Raw genomic sequence first — 19,571 nt, forward strand, 5'->3', positions numbered from 1 at the left:
TACACATTATCTAAAATTGATCGAAGAAGCTCAGGCTTGTCCAAAATATGTACATGTCCAAAATATATCATTTACCCTAGATTTTATCTCGTGATCTGATTCTAGACTGTTGTTGCCTAAATTAAGAGTATACATCATGCAAGACATTTCAATCCAAAAGAACTTGAAATGTGTGATGGTAATTGATCATTGTATTATGACCTAGTGCGCGAGGGCCTAGATTGAAAAAAAGGAGTGAAGTATAAAATCTCAATGCGCGAGCGCTGGAGATACTTTCTTATAATATTAGTAACAATTATGTGGGGTAGTTCCTAGTGCGCGAAGGCTTAAAACGACTGTAGGGCGCGAGGGCCTAGAATAAGCATTTAACGAATCCTAAGTGCAAAAGATTGAAACAGTTTCGACCCTTCTTCAACCAGCTGCGAACAAAGCCATGTTCCGAAAAAAAAGGAATGGTTATATCACAGCTTGTACTGAAATCCTTGTAATCGTAACACCCACCTCTCAATGCGCGCACATGGTCTCGATGATATGATGGTGTGAATAGGAATGTTAAGGCCTTGCAATCTGTTACTAGGTCGAACTCTTTGCCTAACAAGTAGATCTGAAATCGTTCAACACTCCATACAAGAGGCTTTCTCGGTATGACAGTATCTCCTCTCCGTCTCTGTGAGTGATTTAGATGTGTAACAAATAACTCGAGGTTGTCTAGTTTCCCTGTCAGTTTGAATCAATACTGCTCCAAGCGCATGTGGGCTTGCATCAGCAATTACTGCTGTATTATCTTCCATTTTGAAAAACCCCAGCGATCTAGCATTTGCTATTAGGAGTTTTATTTTGTTGAAAGCACTTTCTTCGGCATCGTTCCAATGGAAACGTATCGCCTTTTGAGTGAGTTTACGTAACGGTTTATCAACTTCAGCATGATTAGGAATGATTCATTTAATTTATTCAGACTAAGGCCGAAGTGGCCTGTGCGGTATATAAGAGTTTTCTCCATTCGGCTGGGTCCATGCCTACACGTCGCCAACCACGCAGTCTACGGCGGGTCCGCAAGTCATCTTCCACCTTATCGATCCAGCACCGCTGCGCACCTCGCCTTCTTGTGCCCGTTGGATCGTTGTCGAGAACCATTTTTACCGGGTTATTGGCCGACATTCTGGCTACGTGCCCGGCCCACCGCAGTCGTCCGATTTTCGCGGTGTGGACGATGGATGGTTCTCCCAACAGCTGATGCAACTCGTGGTTCATTCGCCTCCTTCACGTACCGTCCGCCATCTGCACCCCACCATAGATGGTACGCAGCACTTTCCTTTCGAAAACTCCGAGTGCGCGTTGGTCCTCCACGAGCATCGTCCAGGTCTCGTGTCCGTAGAGGACTACCAGTCTAATGAGCGTTTTGTAGATTGTCAGTTTGGTACGGCGGCGAACTATTCGATCGGAACGTCTTGCATAGTCCAGAGTAAGTACGATTTCCAGCCACTATGCGTCTCCGAATTTCTCTGCTGGTATCATTTTTGGCAGTCACCAGTGAGCCCAAGTACACAAATTCTTCCCACCTCAATTTCGTCACCACCGATGCCAACTCGCGGTGGGTGGCTCACATTGTCTTCTCTTGAACCTCTTCCTATCATGTACTTCGTCTTCGTCGTGTTGATGACTGGTCCCATCCGCTTGGCTTCCCTCTTCAGTCTGATGTAGGCTTCCTCCATCTTCTCAAAGTTACGTGCCATAATATCTATGTCGTCGGCGAAGCCAAATAGCTGGACGGACTTATTGAAAATTGTACCACTCGTGTTAATCCCTGCTCTTCGTATTACCCCTTCCAAAGCGATGTTGAATAGCAGACACGAAAGACCATCACCTTGCCGTAACCCTCTGCGGGTTTCGAAGGGACTCGAGAATGCCCCTGAAACTCGAACTACGCACATCACCCGATCCATCGTCGCCTTGATCAACCGTATCAGTTTATCCGGAAATCCGTTTTCGTGCATTAGCTGCCATAGCTGGTCCCGATCGATTGTATCATATGCGGCTTTAAAGTCGATGAATAGATGATGTGTGGGCACGTTGTATTCGCGGCACTTCTGCAGTACTTGGCGAATGGCGAACACCTGGTCCGTGGTGGAGCGTTCGCCCATAAAACCCGCCTGGTACTGCCCCACGAACTCCCTTGCAATTGGTGCTAGTCGACGGCATAAAATTTGGGAGAGTACCTTGTAGGCGGCGTTCAGCAATGTGATTGCGCGGTAGTTGCTACAATCCAGCTTATCGCCCTTTTTGTAGATGGGACACACGACACCTTCCATCCACTCCTGCGGCAAAACTTCCTCCTCCCAGATCTTGGTAATGAACCAGTGCAGCGCTCTAGCCAGTGCCTCACCACCGTGTTTAAATAGCTCTCCTGGTAGTTGGTCAACCCCAGGGGCTTTGTTGTTCTTCAGCCGGCCAATCTCCTCCTGGATTTCCTGGAGACCCGGGGCCGGTAGAATTATGTCCTGCGCGCGTTCCCCCAGGTCCATCACCATACCGCCATCTTCGTCTGCCACATCGCCATTCAGGTGCTCTTCGTAGTGCTGCCGCCACCTTTGGATCACCTCACGCTCGTTCATAAGAAGGTTCCCGTTTATGTCCTTACACATATCAGGCTGTGGCACGTGGCCCTTACGTGAACGGTTTAACTTCTCATAGAACTTTCGTGTGTTATTAGCGCGGTACAGTTGCTCCGTTTCTTCACGGTCTCGATCTTCCTGCTGGCGCTTTTTCCTCCGGAAAATCGAGTTTTGTCTGTTCCGCGCCTGTTTATATCGTGCCTCGTTCGCCCTCGTGCGGTGTTGCAGCAATCTCGCCCATGCTGCATTCTTCTCTTCCACTAACTGCTCACATTCGCCGTCATACCAGTCGTTTCTCTGATCCGGGGGCACCGTGCCAAGTGCAGCGGTTGCGGTGCTACCAATGGCGGATCGAATATCTCTCCAGCCATCTTCAAGAGATGCTGCGCCTAGCTGCTCTTCCGTTGGAAGTGCCACTTCCAGCTGCTGCGCGTATTCTTGGGCTAGTCTACCGTCTTGTAGCCGCCCAATGTTAAGCTGCGGCGTCCGACTTCGACGCGTGTTGTACACCGTCGAGAGTTTTGAGCGCAGACATACTGCAACGAGGTAGTGGTCGGATTCAATATTCGCACTGCGGTAAGTGCGGACGTTCGTGATGTCGGAGAAGAATTTACCGTCGATTAGAACGTGGTCGATTTGGTTTTCCGTTTCTTGGTTAGGTGATCTCCATGTGGCCTTGTGGATATTTTTGCGGGGAAAGAAGGTGCTTCGGACTACCATTCCGCGGGAGGCTGCGAAGTTTATGCATCGTTGGCCGTTGTCATTCGATACGGTGTGCAGACTATCCGGTCCGATGACCGGTCTATACATTTCCTCCCTTCCTACCTGAGCGTTCATGTCACCGATGACGATTTTAACGTCCCGCAGTGGGCATCCATCGTATGTCTGCTCCAGTTGTGCGTAGAACACTTCTTTCTCGTCGTCGGGTCTCCCTTCGTGTGGGCAGTGCACGTTGATGATGCTATAGTTGAAGAAACGGCCTTTAATCCTCAGCTTGCACATCTTTGCGTTGATTGGCTGCCACCCAATCACGCGTTGGCGCATCTTACCCAGCACTATGAAGCCGGTTCCCAGCTCGTTGGTGGTGCCACAGCTTTGGTAGAAGGTAGCCGCTCGATGCCCGCTTTTCCACACTTTCTGTCCTGTTCAGCAAATCTCCTGCAGCGCCACGACGTCGAAGTTGCGGGGATGTAATTCATCGTAGATCATCCTGTCGCAACCTGCGAAACCTAGCGACTTGCAATTCCATGTTCCAAGCTTCCAATCGTTATCCTGTATTCGTCGCCTAGGTCTTTGCCGATTATATCGAGTCGCATTATCTCTTACATTGTTCGTAATGATTGGTTTTCTAGGCGGCTTATTGGGCCTGCGCAAACCTCCTGTCTCGTCGGAGGGCCATCGTGTCAGGGCTGTTTAGCGTCCCACCTAACACCAGGACTTGGGCTTGTGCGCTTTGAGCGGCACACGGTCGCTTTGGTGGGGCCTACTTGCGGATACATGCAGCTTTTTATAGAGGTTTAACAGGGCCCACTGTCAAACCCCACCACATCCTAGGCAAGCCCCACAACTCGCAGATGGCCTGGGGAGGGATCGTCAAGCCCTTGGACATAGTCCCTGCTGCCCCCAAGGGGTAATTTTATTCGGACTAATTTGGTCAGGTGGTATAATTCGTACATTGTCTGTTATCGATATATTAAGTATTTGGTATAAATATTCCCATAGGAACTGTAACAGGTCCAACGTGTTTACGTTTTCCTTTTGCGCATCTTCCCGCTGTAGACCGTTCGTTCTGGTGCGATGTATTCCGTGTATAGTAGAAAATAGAAAATTTGTTTTCAATAAAATGAAATATCTGCAGTTATCAGACGTCGCAACCCATTTCTGATTAGTGCGCATGATAGTACATCCATGCGTGCATGATGCGCACTACTAATGAAATATTTCAAATTGTCGCGACTCGCGTCGCAGCGCGAGTGCTCAATCGCGCGGTCCGGTTTGGTGGCGGCCCGACAATATTGTCATATGAGATTCCCTCTCATACACAACCGATGCTGATACCGCTCTGCTGTGGATATCGATGCGATGCTTGGTATAGTTGAATGGCGAATTGTTCACTGCAACTTTCCGTATACAGTGACGGTCGCAGGTTTATTAACATTAACTTCTCATAGAACTTTCGTGTGTTATTAGTGCGGTACAGTTGCTCGTCTCTTCACGGTCTCTATCTTCCTGCTGGCGCTTTTTCCTCCGAAAAATCGAGTTTTATCTGTTCCGCACCCGTTTGTATCTTGCCTCGTTCGCCCTCGTGCGGTGTTGCAGCAATCTCGCCCATGCTGCATTCTTCTCCTCAACTAACTGCTCACATTCGCAGTCATTTATAATGCAAGACAAAATAAATAAATAATGATTATCAACTGCAGGGTTCACATATTCGGATAAGAAGAACAAACCTATTTATTTCATTACAAATATTTAATGAAATATATTCACAGAAGTCACTACAGCCATTTCAAAGAACTACGTATACGTTTCTCCTACAATTTGGAACAAGTGCATTGGACCCATACGGATTCTATATTTGACTACAAACATCATTCACGTGGTCGTTACGTCCAACGTTTTCCTACATTTTTAATCCCTCTCCTGTCACAATCTGTCACAAATTACCCTCCATCTCTGTACGTACATCTGTCATTTATATTATGGTTTGACGTTTTCGTACACTATTTGTACAGTAACATAGTGAGCATTAACTTCAGTGTTAGTAAATTTAAATATTTTCCGTAGATAAACAAATTGTTGCTGAAATGCAATCAGGTATTGTTTTTTCTAGTTGTACGTTATACGAAAGGAGAAAACCCCCGCCCCCTGTCTCAAATTGCAAACCCTACTCAAACATTGGACGTAATTTTCGAACGACCCCCCCACGGGTGACCATCGAAAACCTCAAATACACTCACACACTGATAACATCAAGTCGTTTCACGAAAAGTGCCTTCCACCAGAACGCTTCCTCAATTTGCTGGCCGATTAAAGATTGTCCGGGTTGTCGTTCAGTCAGTAGATGATTTGCAAGAAGTCCGGCTCGGTCACCACTTCGGGTTTGTAGATCGGGATGACCGTATCGGGCGAAAGATGTTCGTATGCGGTGTGCCCCACCAGCCAGAACGTTTCCATGGATCCCTTTCCTTTGACTTCGATCGTGCCGCGCCGTTTGATCTTGAACCCACCGAGCTTGTCCAGGATCGCTTTGGTGTTCTCCGAGAGGTGGATCTTCATGGCTGTTGATAGGAGGGTAAGAATGAGAAGGATTAGGGGAAGATGTTGATATGTCCGTGGTACTTATAATGATGCTGTAGTCTTGTATATTGTGGATTTATTCGACATCAAGATTTTCCTGATTACTTTTACGGCTACTTAGGCTTAGGTTCCGGACTTCCCGGGGAATCCTTCCGAGCTTCCCGGGGAACCCTTCCGAGGTTCCCGGGGAATCCTTTTGGGATTCTTGTGGAATCCTCGAGAGGCTTTAGGGCTTAGAGCTTTCTCGAGGAATCCTTCCGGGCTTCCCGAGGAATCCTTCCGGGCTTCCCGGGAATCCTTCCGGGCTTCCCGTGTATCCTTCCGGGCTTCCCGGGAATCCTTCCGGGTTTCCCGGGAATCCTTCCGGGCTTCCCGGGGAATCCTTCCGGGATTTCTGGGGAATCCTTCCGGGATTTCTGGGGAATCCTTCGAGGCTTCGCGGGGAATCCTTCCAGGCTTCGCGGGGAATTCTTCCGGGCTTCCCGAGAATCCTTCCGGGCTTCCCGGGAATCCTTCCGTGCTTCCCACGAATCCTTCCGGGCTTCCCGGGAATCCTTCCGGGCTTCCCAGGAATCCTTCCGGGCTTCCCGGGAATCCTTCCGGGCTTCCCGGGGAATCCTTCCGGGCTTCCCGGGGAATCCTTCCGGGCTTCCCGGGGAATCCTTCCGGGCTTCCCGGGGAATCCTTCCGGGCTTCCCGGGGAATCCTTCCGGGCTTCCCGGGGAATCCTTCCGGGCTTCCCGGGGAATCCTTCCGGGCTTCCCGGGAAATCCTTCCGGGCTTCCCGGGGAATCCTTCCGGGCTTCCCGGGGAATCCTTCCGGGCTTCCCGGGGAATCCTTCCGGGCTTCCCGGGGAATCCTTCCGGGCTTCCCGGGGAATCCTTCCGGGCTTTCCGGGGAATTTCCAGGCTTCGCGAGGAATCCTTCCGGGCTTCCCGAAGAATCCTTCCTGGCTTCAGGGGAATCCTTCCAGGCTTCCCGGGAATCCTTCCAGGCTTCCTGGGAATCCTTCCAGGCTTCCTGGAATCCTTCCAGGCTTCAGGGAATCCTTCCGGGCTTCCAGGGAATCCTTCCAGGCTTCCAGGGAATCCTTCCAGGCTTCTGGGGAATCCTTCCAGGCTTCCTGGGAATCCTTCCGGGCTTCCTGGAATCCTTCCGGGCTTCCCAGAATCCTTCCGGGCTTCCTGGGGAATCCTTCCAGGCTTCCAGGAATCCTTCCAGGCTTCCTGGGAATCCTTCCGGCTTCTGGGAATCCTTCCAGGCTTCCTGGGGAATCCTTCCAGGCTTCCTGGGATAACTTCCGGGCTTCCCGGGGAATCCTTCCGGGCTTCCCGGGGAATCCTTCCGGGCTTCCCGGGGAATCCTTCCGGGCTTTCCGGGGAATCCTTCCAGGCTTCGCGGGGAATTCTTCCATGCTTCCCGGGGAATCCTTCCGGGCTTTCCGGGGAATCTTTCCGGGCTTCCCGAGGAATCTTTCCGGGCTTGCCGAAGAATCCTTCCGGGCCTCCCGGGAATCCTTCCGGGCTTCCCGGGGAATCCTTCCGGGCTTCCCGGGGAATCCTTCCGGGCTTCCCGGGGAATCCTTCCGGGCTTCCCGGGGAATCCTTCCGGGCTTCCCGGGGAATCCTTCCGGGCTTTCCGGGGAATCCTTCCAGGCTTCGCGGGGAATTCTTCCATGCTTCGCGGGGAATCCTTCCAGGCTTCCTGGGGCATCCTTACAGGCTTCCCGGGGAATCCTTCCGGGCTTTCCGGGGAACCCTTCCGGGCTTCCCGAGGAATCTTTCCGGGCTTGCCGAAGAATTCTTCTGGACTTCCCGAAGAATCCTCGCCGACTAGCCAGGGAATCCTTCCGGGCTTCCCCGGGAATCCTTCCGGGCTTCCCGTGAATCCTTTCTAGCTTCCCGGGGAATCCTTCCGTGTTGCCCGGGGAATCCTTTCGTGTTTCCTGGGGGTCCTTCAAAGCTTCCCGAGAAATCTTACCGGGCTTCTCGGCGAATCCTTCCAGGCTTCCCGGGGAATTCTTTTGAGCTTTTCGGGGAATCCTTCCGGGCTTCCCGGGGAAATCCTGGCGGGATTCCCGGGTAATCTTTCCGGGCTTCCCGGGGAATCCATCCGGGCTTCCCGAGGAATCCTTCCGGGCTTCCCGGGGAATCCTTCCGGGCTTCCCGGGGAATCCTTCCGGGCTTCCCGGGGAATCCTTCCGGGCTTCCCGGGGAATCCTTCCGGGCTTCCCGGGGAATCCTTCCGGGCTTCCCGGGGAATCCTTCCGGGCTTCCCGGGGAATCCTTCCGGGCTCCCCGGGGAATCCTTCCGGGCTTCCCGGGGAATCCTTCCGGGCTTCCCGGGGAATCCTTCCGGGCTTCCCGGGGAATCCTTCCGGGCTTCCCCGGGAATCCTTCCGGGCTTCCCGTGAATCCTTTCTAGCTTCCCGGGGAATCCTTCCGTGTTGCCCGGGGAATCCTTTCGTGTTTCCTGGGGGTCCTTCAAAGCTTCCCGAGAAATCTTACCGGGCTTCTCGGCGAATCCTTCCAGGCTTCCCGGGGAATTCTTTTGAGCTTTTCGGGGAATCCTTCCGGGCTTCCCGGGGAAATCCTGGCGGGATTCCCGGGTAATCTTTCCGGGCTTCCCGGGGAATCCATCCGGGCTTCCCGAGGAATCCTTCCGGGCTTCCCGGGGAATCCTTCCGGGCTTCCCGGGGAATCCTTCCGGGCTTCCCGGGGAATCCTTCCGGGCTTCCCGGGAATCCTTCCGGGCTTCCCGGGAATCCTTCCGGGCTTCCCGGGGAATCCTTCCGGGCTTCCCGGGGAATCCTTCCGGGCTTCCCGGGGAATCCTTCCGGGCTTCCCGGGGAATCCTTCCGGGCTTCCCGGGGAATCCTTCCGGGCTTCCCGGGGAATCCTTCCGGGCTTCCCGGGGAATCCTTCCGGGCTTCCCGGGGAATCCTTCCGGGCTTCCCGCGGAATCCTTCCGTGCTTCCCGGGAAATTCTTCCGGGCTTCCCGGAGAATCCTTCCGGGCTTCCCGGGGAATTCTTCCGGGCTTTCTGGGGAATCCTTCTGGACTTTCCGGGGAATCCTTCCGGGCTTCACGGGAAATCCTTCCGGGCTTCCCGAGAAATCCTTCCGAGTTTCCCGGGGAATCCTTTCGAGCTTCCCGGGGAATTCTTCCAGGCTTAACGGGAAATCTATTTGGGTTTCCAGAAAAATCCTTGCGGGTTTGTCGAGGAATCCTTGCAGGCTTCCCGGGGAATCCTTGCGGGTTCCCAGGAAAAACTCTCCATGCTTCCCGGGGATTCTTTTCGGGTTTCCCGGGGAATCTTTCCAGGCTTCCCGGGAAATCGTTCCGAACTTCCCGGGGAATCCTTCCAGGGTGCCCGGGGAATCCTTTCGGGTTTTCCGGGGAATCCTTCCGGGCTTCTCGGGGAATCCTTCCGGGCTTCCCGGGGTATCCTTCCGGGCTTCCCGGGGAATCCTTCCGGGCTTCCCAAGGAATCCTTGCGGGCTTCCCGAGAAATCTTACCGGGCTTCCCGCGGAATCCCTCCGGGGTTTCGGTGAATCCTTCCGGGTTTCTCGGCAAATCCTTCCGGGTTTCTCGGCGAATCCTTCTGGCTTCTCAGAGAATCCTTCCGGTCTTCCCGGGGAATCCATTAGGACTACTCGGGGAATCCTACCGGCTGTCCAGGGGAATCCTTCGGCTGTCCGATGAATCCTTCCAGACTTCTTGAGGAATCCTTCTGAGCTTTCCGGGGAATCCTTGAAGATTCTCAAAGAATCTTTCCGAAATTGCCGGTGGATCCTTGTGGGCTTTCCGGGGAATACTGTTGGACTTTCTGTGGAATCCGCGAAAGCTTCCCTTCCTTGGGAAGCCTTCCGGGCCTCTCGAGGAATCCTTTCGGGCCGGAATTAAAAAACACGGTAATAAAGTTAAAAAAAAAATTCTTCCCAAGGAATCTTTCAGGGCTTCCTGGGGAATACTTCAGGGCTTCTCGGGGAATCCTTCCGAGCTTCCCAGGGAACTCTTCCGAGCTTCCCGGGGAGTTCTAGCGGGTTTCCCGAGGAAGCTTTCAGGGGCTAATCGGGAATCCTTGCGGGCTATTGATTGGGGCTTTTCAAGGAATTATTTCCCAGGAAGCTCGAATAGGTTTCCTATTCGGGCTTTTCGAGGAAGGCTTTCTCAAAAAGCACGAATGGGTTTCCTATTCGGGCCTCCCGGGGAATCCTTCCAGGCTTCCTGGGATAACTTTCGGACTTCCCGTGGAATCTTTCTGGCTTCCCTGGCAATTCTTCCGAGCATACCGAGGAATTCTGGTACGGCTTCAAGAGGAATCCTTCCGAACTTCCCGGGGAAAAGCAATCCTTCGGGGCTTCTCGGCAAATCCGTCCCGGCGTTCTAGAGTATCTTTCCGGGCTTTCCAGGTAACCTCCTAGAATACTACTCGGAAATATTCCTGGGCTTTCCAAAAGTTGAGAGGCTTTTTGGAGAATTCGTCATAGGTTTCAGAAGCCATCTGATTTATTGTAATTCGGCCGGAGGTTGCGACAAATTCACCCGGTCTTTCCGCAGAGTACTTTTGTTGGTAAACCCATGAAGTCTTTCCGGAGAATCTGTTAAGACTTCCTGGGTGTTCATTTCAATGCACACTTCATATCAATCCATGGAATCTGATTCTGTTTAAATAAATAAATATTTCTTTGCTAAAGCGATGAAGGATGAAGTAAATTAATAAACGGATAAACGATGAGAGGCTGATCCGTTTCTTCATTCAATTGTCCCACACTAACTGACAGAAAGTCTTCGCTGCTCCTTCGCTGCAGCTCAAAGCATATCATACTCACGCTCTCCAGTGGATTCCATTCGGGATGCAGTGTTGATAGTGTCCCCAAACAAACAGTAGCGAGGCATGGTCGTCCCAACCACTCCGGCCACACACGGTCCCGTATTCACCCCAACGCGAATCTCCAGGGTGCGGTTCTTCATGTGCGGTATGATAAAGCCAGCAATGCCACAAAGCAGATCCAGCGACATCATCGCTATCTCCCCCGCGTGCTTGTCTCCGTTGCGCTGCGGAAGTCCCGATACGACCATGTACGCATCTCCGATGGTTTCCACCTTGTAGACGTCGTACTTCAGAATGATGGTGTCGAACAGCCGGTACAGTGTGTTCAGCATGGTAACCACCTCCATCGCGGTACTGACGGCCGAGATGTACGTGAAGCCCACGATGTCGCTGAAAAAGATCGTTACCGATTCGAATGTCTCCGCCGGTACCTGGCGTTGTTGCTTCAGCTGACGAACGACTGCCGGCGGTAGCATCTGATAGAGCAGGCGATCAGATTTGCTCTTTTCACAGCGTAGCTCCAGGGTTCGGGTGATAAGCTCTTTGGAGAAATCCTGAGGGAATATGTAAAAATATTAATATATGTAAAAATATATTAAGAACGAGATTGCTATTGTCGTATTACCTGAATTGTGTCAGTAGCGTTTCGAACCAAAATGACTAGGATCGGACTGACGACGACGATCAGAAGTACAAGAATAATGGAGATTGATTGGTAAAGTCTAGCCTCACCCATCTCCAGGTCGACAGTTTCTAAAACCATTTTCTGAAGGTGTTTCTGAATGGCAATCATGTCCTGGATCAACTTGTTCACGGATTGGTAATATTCAGCAAGGCCCTCTTCTCGACCAACAGTAGTCGAATTTGTCATAACTTGATGCCGCCACTTGCTCAAGACGGCATATTCTTTGCTTTTTGTGATTTCAAGGTTATCCATAAAATTTTCCGCAGATCTTAGATGGTCCATGGCTGCGGCGTCTCTCCGCACAAACTGCGAGAAGTCATCCAAGCCCAGGCGGCTTCTTTTGATGAACTGCAAAACCAAAATGGCGGCTATGTTGATGTTTTCTATAGCTTCGATTAAGTTCTTGTACACGACGAGTTGTCTATCAGGTGTTTTGTGGAAACAGGAAGAAAAGAAATCAACTTAGGCAGGCAGTTATTAGGACCTTACACTCTTACGAAGTTACCGCCAAACTACTCCACTCAATGAGTACCCCACGCTTTGGCTGATTTGATCCAGCAGGTGCCGATTAAGGTCGTTGTAGGGCTCGAAGAAGTCCGCAACAGAAATGTTCAGATCTTCTGCTGGTGAATCGGGCCTGTCGTGATGAGAAAAACAATAATTAGTACGCAAGGTCCAAAAACAAACGATCATTCAAGGTTAACTGTCACCTTAGCAATAAATCCCTAGTTTCGCTTGAAAATAAATTTTGCAAATTTTTAGTCTGCATCTCAGTGAAAATCAATAAATCTATACCAAATTTCCAAAACGACTTACCTACTTTTGTAAACAAAGATTCAAACGTCGATTCGACAAATTCGGCAACGACGTTTGAATCTTTGTTTCCAAAAGCAGATAAGTCATTTTGAAAATTTGGTATTGAAATATCCCAAAAATTCCTTCTTTTTACCTCAAATCTCCGGCGATTGTTTGGTTGGAGCTCTCGTTGAACTCGATGTCCCATTGCTGGTTGAGCGCAATTAGTCCGCTCAGGATTCGATCCGTGTCGATGAAAGCCTCCTCCACGGCGGTTCGGTTCTTCCGGGTCAGCACAAAGTAGGTTAAAAGTTTGCGCTCATTCTGCACGACCCGCACCAGCTCGGTCATGTTGATGGTCATTCGGATCTGTGGAGGGTACACGACAAAGGCGCGGATAAATAAAAGGATTGGGTTTTAATTTATAAGCATTGTCGAGCAACCGACCTCTTCATGTACACGTTTGGTCGTCTCGTATTTCGTCATTTGCTGCCGCATAAGGATGCTGTTCTGCAGCACCACGGCCACGATTGGTACCAGCAGCACTACGAGTATGTGGCACATAAACAACCGGCGGCCTTCTCTGGAGTGGAACGATAGGACATGGTGAGATTCAAAAAAGGTACAATTAGTATCTCTCCATCTATAAATACAGACAACAGACATCCAGGCAAGAACAAAATTTCTTTAAAGGTCAGTGTAAGGATGATGTTTATATTTGGCTCATAAAATCATTACGTAAAACAGCAGAGAGATAGAGTATAGTTCTTACGCTCCATGTAGTTCTTTAAAAAATCGTTTGAAAGACAAATTTACTATGAGAGCTTGAAACTCATGTTGGATCTCTGTTTTCTGTGCTTTGAATCGTGTACATTCAGAAGCAAGGATATTTATTATTAGCAGAGTTGAAATGTGATTAGTATGTTCAAAACTAAAATCAGAACCACGATACCAGACTAATATAATCAAAATCACAAGAGCAAACAATATGGATAAAATCGCTACTGAACTAATGAATAGAAATTTGAGACAGATCACAAAAAGTCGCCACGGATCAATATTTATCCATTATTGAAAGCGCCTTCCAAACGAATAGAAGATCTGGAACACGCGGCCTATGGCAGTAGGGGGATCTGGGATGACTTGATCCCTTGGGAAACGTGTTCCTCCCTGTTTTACCGGGAACCAAAGTAATTTTGATCTATCTTCTTTTTTGAAGATTCTCTATAAATAGATATTTAGTTACTGACTCATTTTTTAGATCGACAACCGAACTAATTTTTCGAGACTGTTTGTGTGAAAATCTTTTCAGTGGCTATTGTGAAATCCTTTATTTTACTTTGTTATAGTGATTTTTTTGATGGAATTTATAGAGCTCGTCATCAACATTGTGATATCGAAAAGATCTAGTGATCCTGTATTAAGTCCTAAAGCAGAGGGAGTTTACTGTAATAAGTTGTGTGAGACGAGCGGTGAAAAAAGATTGTCGTGCTTCAATAAATTGTGCTGTTCAGTTTCTTGTGCTCCGAAAAGTTGGAAGTAATTAACTAATTAATGTTAATAATAGCAAGGGAAATACACCCAGATTTTTTGTACGAGGTTGGAGTTCCTCAATTTTTTGGTTGGCCTAAACTATTACAGCGTCTCAAATACGAATACCGCCTGAATTTGCTTGGATTTTTTGTGGGTTTTTAGTTGACTCAACTCATTGTTTCATTGAAGCTAATGCTCTGAATTGGGTAAAATCAAAACTCGTAAAAAAAACCTCGGTGTAATTAAGAAAACTCTAAACTCAGCACAGCCATGTCAAGTAATTTGAGAAGAGTGACGGGGATCAAAATCATAAAGTTTGATCGTAATGCATTTAATATTTTTTTCCTTAATTATTTCTGTACTTTATGTTCGTGTTTGGTCAAAGTATGGATTGCCAAATATCCATAAAATTCTTATAAAACTCTTGACAATTTAATGAATTTCCAAAAGATAGAATAAATTTACGCAAATCAAAAGGAAAATGTATTTTTTCGTGAACCTACGCAATACTAGACCAACACCGAGGATACTGGTCGTACGACCAGTAAGATACATATTCAATGAAAAGATAGATTTGACCGAAATAGGATCTTAAGATTTTCATAGTTCAATTCTTATAAACATTCTCATAAGTTAGGTTGTATGAAAATCTTACGACCAGTATCCTCAGTGTAGCACTTTGTTGAGACTAAGATCAAGAAGAATCCAATTCTGTAGTATGTCAATGGTTTGAAGACACCATTGGACCTAGTTAGGGTGACCATATGATTTTTTTTTCCAAAGGAGAACAATTCACCCAAATCGTAGTGAAAAAGGAGGACATTTGGTTGAAAAGGAGGACATAAAAAACATTGATAGATTTTTGATTTCAAATATTTTCAAAAATATTATACTTGTTAGAATTTTTGCACACTAATGTTTATTGGAAGAAGTTTTTGTAAGAACCAGCAAGCAATCCCATCAGACAAGAGATCGTAGGGTAAGACGGTATAATATGCCCCCCCTAAGGCAACTCTTTGATAACTGTTTACTTTTCAACTAATTTTATGCAAACTTTGTGCTGTTTGATAGTCCAGGAAGTCGCAAATGCATTGCCCGTGAGTAGTCACATAAAAATATTACAGATAACACGAAATGGAGCTTTTTTGAAAAGTCGTGAAAAAATGGATTTCAAAAGGTGACTGGGCAATACGCCCCACTTTAACCAAAGACGTTTCATAGCCCTTCATTAGTATTTTATCAATCCCACAATAAAAAGGTTACAAATCCTTATGTGCTTGACATTAAAAAAAAGCAGATAATAGGTCCATTTAAGCGGGTGTGAATTACATTTCAAAAGTTTCCATATAATTTGGAAGCAACTGCTGCAAGCTCGCCGCGCTTGTGTACAGTTGGTAAGGGCATATCGTCCTGCCTACACTGGGGCGTTTTGACCAGTGAAACATATTTTTGAAAAACTTCACATTTTTGAAGATGGAAGAAATTTCATATCATATTAACCACTGAGAAAAGTTATTGTGTTGCCAAACTTAGTGTTCCAGTGCAAGTTTTGCGGACAGTATGCTAGCGTCGCTCCAGAATGTTGAGCAAACAAACATCAAAAGTTACATCAAAACTGTAACTTTTTGTATTTTGCTATGATTTCCATAATGTAATACATAAATACTTCCACATTTACATAGGTTGATGGTTTTACAAATATTAAAAGGTACCAACTTATTTTTACTCTTAGTTCGTTATAGTTTTCTAGAAACCAAGGGGGGGCCTTTTGGCCAGGTGGGGCGCATTATACCGTCTTACCCTATATCAATGTGAAGGCAACATACGTACACTTTGCATGAACTCAAATAGAAACATGTGCCTTACACTTATTCACTAGCACATGCAACTTTGTTTTAGCTGGGAGATACGACATCTTCTTCTACTTTATTAACACTTCACCTCCAGATGAAATATTTCCAACTGTAATTATAGTCTATATTAACCACTTTCCAATTATAAACTGCAATTACCTTCTTTATAATGGTAAGACTTTAGCTTCAACTAATTTTAAAATCAATAGTGAACACAATTTTAGCAATAACAGCTCATCGTATACAATTCTGATTTTTTTTTCAATAGATCCTTCGTCCGATAAGCTTTAAGGAACCTGCCGTGGAGTGATCGGGTTAGGCTTCCTCCATATGAACGATATGAACACCGGTGCAGGTTAATTGGACTCAGTACCTTGATATCGAGACGAGTATTTCTACAGAGGGTCTTCTGTTTTGACCTGGTGTGGAATGTGATTGACTGCGAAAACTTATTGAGACACCACATCCACACCGTTCTCTACGACGCTGTACACTGCTCACCTCACCTCGCTCGCACCTAATATGGCCATCACGTGAGCGAAAGTTTCGATTTTAATATTAGTGAGACTACTTTTAAGAATAGGTTTTGGTTTTTTTTTTCAAGTTACAGTATGTTGCAGACAGTGGACAAATAAATGAGTAATTAAAAGATAACTGACTGAGCATTACGTTCTATAAGGACCGAACACAAGATGCTTAGTTAGTAAAATTTTTTTTTAATGCCTTTGAGAATCACAATTTAAGGCATGTAAATGAGAATGTTATGGATCCTGTACACCTCCGGTGGTGCAAAGGGCCGACTTGAAAGATCTCCATTCTGAGCGTTGCCCAGCTATCGCTTTAACCTGTTGCCAGGTTAGATTTCGATGGACTTCTTTTATTTCTTTATTGAGGCTTCGCCGCCATGAGTCTCTGGATCTGCCTCTGCTGCGATGTCCCGCTGGATTCCAGTCTAATGCTTGTTTACAGACTTCGTTTCCGCCCCTACGTAGAGTGGGGCCACTTCCGATCCCGAATTTCTGTTGCTATTTTTTATATGGTTTCAACGACGATGGAGCTCGTTGTTTGAGATCCAGTTGTGAGGCCATCAGGCCCGAATTATATACTGCAGGCATCTGTTGATGAACACCTGCAGCCGTTGAGTGTTCTCCACTGATACACACCATGTTTCGATAGCGACCCGGATAGGGTCTGACAAAACCCCATTGTGCAGCACTCTACACGAGAAGGCCTCGTACTGTGGCTCGATGAGGCCGATGATTTTCTCAGGAACCCCCTTGCGTCTCAGGGCGCCCCACATATTCTCGTGATTGGGACGGTCGAAAGCTTTTTCGTAGTCAATGAATACCAAGTAAAGGGACTCTTGGAATTCGTTGACCTGCTCCAGAATGATGCGGAGCGTGACAATATGGTCCACACAGGATCTTCCGGTACGGAATCCGGCTCGCTGCCGCCGGAGAGTCGCATCGATCTTCTCCTGAATCCGGGCTAGGATAATTTTGCACAGAACTTTGAGAACGGTACATAGCAACATAATGCCTCGCCAGTTATCGCATACAGTCAGGTCACCCTTTTTGGGCACCTTCAATAAGATACCTTGCATCCAGTCGACCAGGAAAGTTGCGGTGTCCCAGATATTACGAAATAAACGATGCAGTAGTTGAGCAGATGTCATGGCGTCAGCTTTGAGCTTCTCGGCTGATATGCGGTCGACCCCTGGGGCTTTTTCGATTTCATGCTTTGGATGGCTGTTTGAATCTCTAGCAGTGATGGAGCTTCGGTATTGACACGTGTTATACGTCGGATCCTAGGCAGATCATGCCGAGGTGGTGATGGCCTGGCTGGTACTTGAAAAAGTTGTTCGAAGTGCTCCAGCGTTTCAGGTCGGTCAATAACTGATCATTCGCGTCTTTCACAGGCATCGTTGCATTCATCTTCGCCCCGCTCAAGCGTCGTGAGATATCGTAGAGGAGGCGAATGTCCCCGGTTGCGGCCGCTCTCTCTCCTTCGTCGGCCAGAGAGTCTGCCCACGCTCGCTTGTCCCGTCGACATAAGCGTTTTACTTCCTTCTCAAGAGCCGAGTATCGTTGACGGGCTAAGACTTTGGCTCCTCTGGTTCGCTCTATCGCGGCTTTGGCTTCTCTTCGCTCCTCTATCTTCCTCCAGGTCTCATCGGTTGTTACCAGCGGTAACATTTAATTATCACACTTAAATAACTAAAGCGTGAAGTTCTTTTGATTTTTCAAACGGTGAATTTAAATTTATGGGGTGGGTGATCGAAACGCAAACCAGGCGAGTGAGCAACCTCCACCCGTGTGATTGAAGGACAGGAGGAAAGACCAAACGCGCGCTTGTGAAGAATGAGTACCCAAGCCAGAAGAGAGACAAGCAAACCCAGGGCGATTGTTAAGGAGTCTGTCTTGTGGTTTGATGGTTGAAAGTGGTGCTTGTAATTTAAAGTGATTTTCGGCGTGCCTTTCCACCAGCGACGCTAACAACCGGGTCATTTGACTGCCACGTCATCGCAGCTATCTGGTTGGGAATTTCCACACCAGCGTTTTTCTATCCGGAAACCCTTAGTGGTAAACCGGAGCGCTACCCCGGTTACATTTTCCCTGTTCGGCCACATTAACACTCCTGTCGGCTGTCGGCAGCCATTGCTGGTACGACCGCATCATTCAAACACACGTCGGCTAGATCCTCGCCCGGCCTCCCACCAGCGGTTCAGGACTCGTGGCCCGCTAGGCCACCGTCAAGCCACCGCCGGCTGCACCACCGCTAAGAACCCGTCAGCTACGTTCCACCCAAGGCACCCGTCGGCTGCATCATCGTCCGACGACCAGTTGGCCATAGTGTCGACCAAGAACCGGTTGCCGCTTTACCACCCCGTTGGCTGCATCACTGTCTGGCAAAGTGTTGGCCACCTCATCGCCCGGTGGCGGCTTTATCGCCCGCTAGCCGCATCGTCACTTAGCCATCCGTTGGCTCCCGCATCGTTCAACTGCTCGACGGCCACCTCAATCATCCGTTGGCCGCATTACTGAACAGCTTCCCGGCGGCCGCATTCCGCAACGCGACCCGTCTACCACATTGTTCATCGCCTGGTTCGTTCGGCAACCCGTTGCCCACCTCGCCACCCGCCGGCTAACTAATCGTACAGCCGTCGGCCTCCTGCTTTTGAAAGCCAGCTATTCATCCACCCGTAAGTGTTATTTGCCGTTTGAATAAAAGTCTTTGTTAACATTTAAAACAAAATCACAGTTAGGCCTTCAGGCTCCCGAAAACCTCCCAACACCAGTGATCCTGAGACACGGAACAAAAGAGGCCTTCTGCGCCCACCCCAAACGGCTGCCGTGGCTAGACCAGCAGCTAGGGGTTTAGGCCAGTTCCCTTCAGGAACTGAACGGTTCCGGAGCCACAAAATTAGAGTCTTACACGGTGATCCATTGTTTTCTCTGGGTGCGCAGTTCGCCCAGATTATTCTCGCTGGTGGCGATGAAGGCATTCTTGATGGCGGTCCATTGGTCTTCCACGCTGCCACCTTCCGGAATATCTGCAGCACGCGTCTCCAGTTCTTCAACGAAGGACCGTTTCACCGTGGCATCTTCCAGTTGGCGTGTGTTGAATCGTCGTCCAACTCTTTCCTCCTGCCGACGAATCCGCGCAATGCGCAGGCGTATTTCGCCGATGAGGAAGTGATGATCAGACGTGATACCGGCACTACGTTTATTCCGTACACCAAGAAGGCTCCGTTTCCATTTTCAGCTGATGCAGATGTGATCTATTTGATTTGCTGTGAAGCCGTCACGGGAGACCCACGTGACTTTGTGAACCGGTCGATGAGGGAAGAGCGATCCCCCGATCATCATGTCGTTATTACCACAAAATTCTGCGAACAGCTCTCCGTTTTCGCTCATTTCTCCGAGACCATGGCGTCCCATAATGCGCTCATGGT

General features: G+C 48.5%; 2 protein-coding genes across 7 annotated transcripts in view; both read right to left on the reverse strand.

Moving 5' to 3' along the window:
* LOC134225871 (uncharacterized) overlaps positions 1-19,571 on the reverse strand; it is a 346,329-nt gene that overhangs the window by 64,624 nt on the left and 262,134 nt on the right. The gene's annotated exons all lie outside the window — the stretch shown is intronic.
* The window catches only part of LOC134225844 (uncharacterized), a 374,271-nt gene continuing 359,820 nt past the window's right edge, over positions 5,121-19,571 (reverse strand). For 5 of the 6 annotated variants that reach the window (XM_062706249.1, XM_062706266.1, XM_062706238.1 and 2 more), the window contains exons 3-9: positions 12,678-12,813; positions 12,385-12,599; positions 12,146-12,169; positions 11,941-12,072; positions 11,376-11,856; positions 10,749-11,304; positions 5,121-5,893 (exon numbers count right to left, since the gene is read on the reverse strand). In XM_062706249.1, the coding sequence (XP_062562233.1) occupies positions 5,670-5,893; positions 10,749-11,304; positions 11,376-11,856; positions 11,941-12,072; positions 12,146-12,169; positions 12,385-12,599; positions 12,678-12,813 (1,768 nt within the window). In that variant the 3' untranslated portion in view covers positions 5,121-5,669. The remainder of the gene's footprint in view (positions 5,894-10,748; positions 11,305-11,375; positions 11,857-11,940; positions 12,073-12,145; positions 12,170-12,384; positions 12,600-12,677; positions 12,814-19,571) is intronic. The other variant, XM_062706274.1, reaches the window with a different exon arrangement.

The sequence above is a fragment of the Armigeres subalbatus genome, chromosome 1 (assembly GCF_024139115.2).
Source record: "Armigeres subalbatus isolate Guangzhou_Male chromosome 1, GZ_Asu_2, whole genome shotgun sequence".
NCBI classification, from domain to species: Eukaryota; Metazoa; Arthropoda; class Insecta; order Diptera; family Culicidae; genus Armigeres; species Armigeres subalbatus.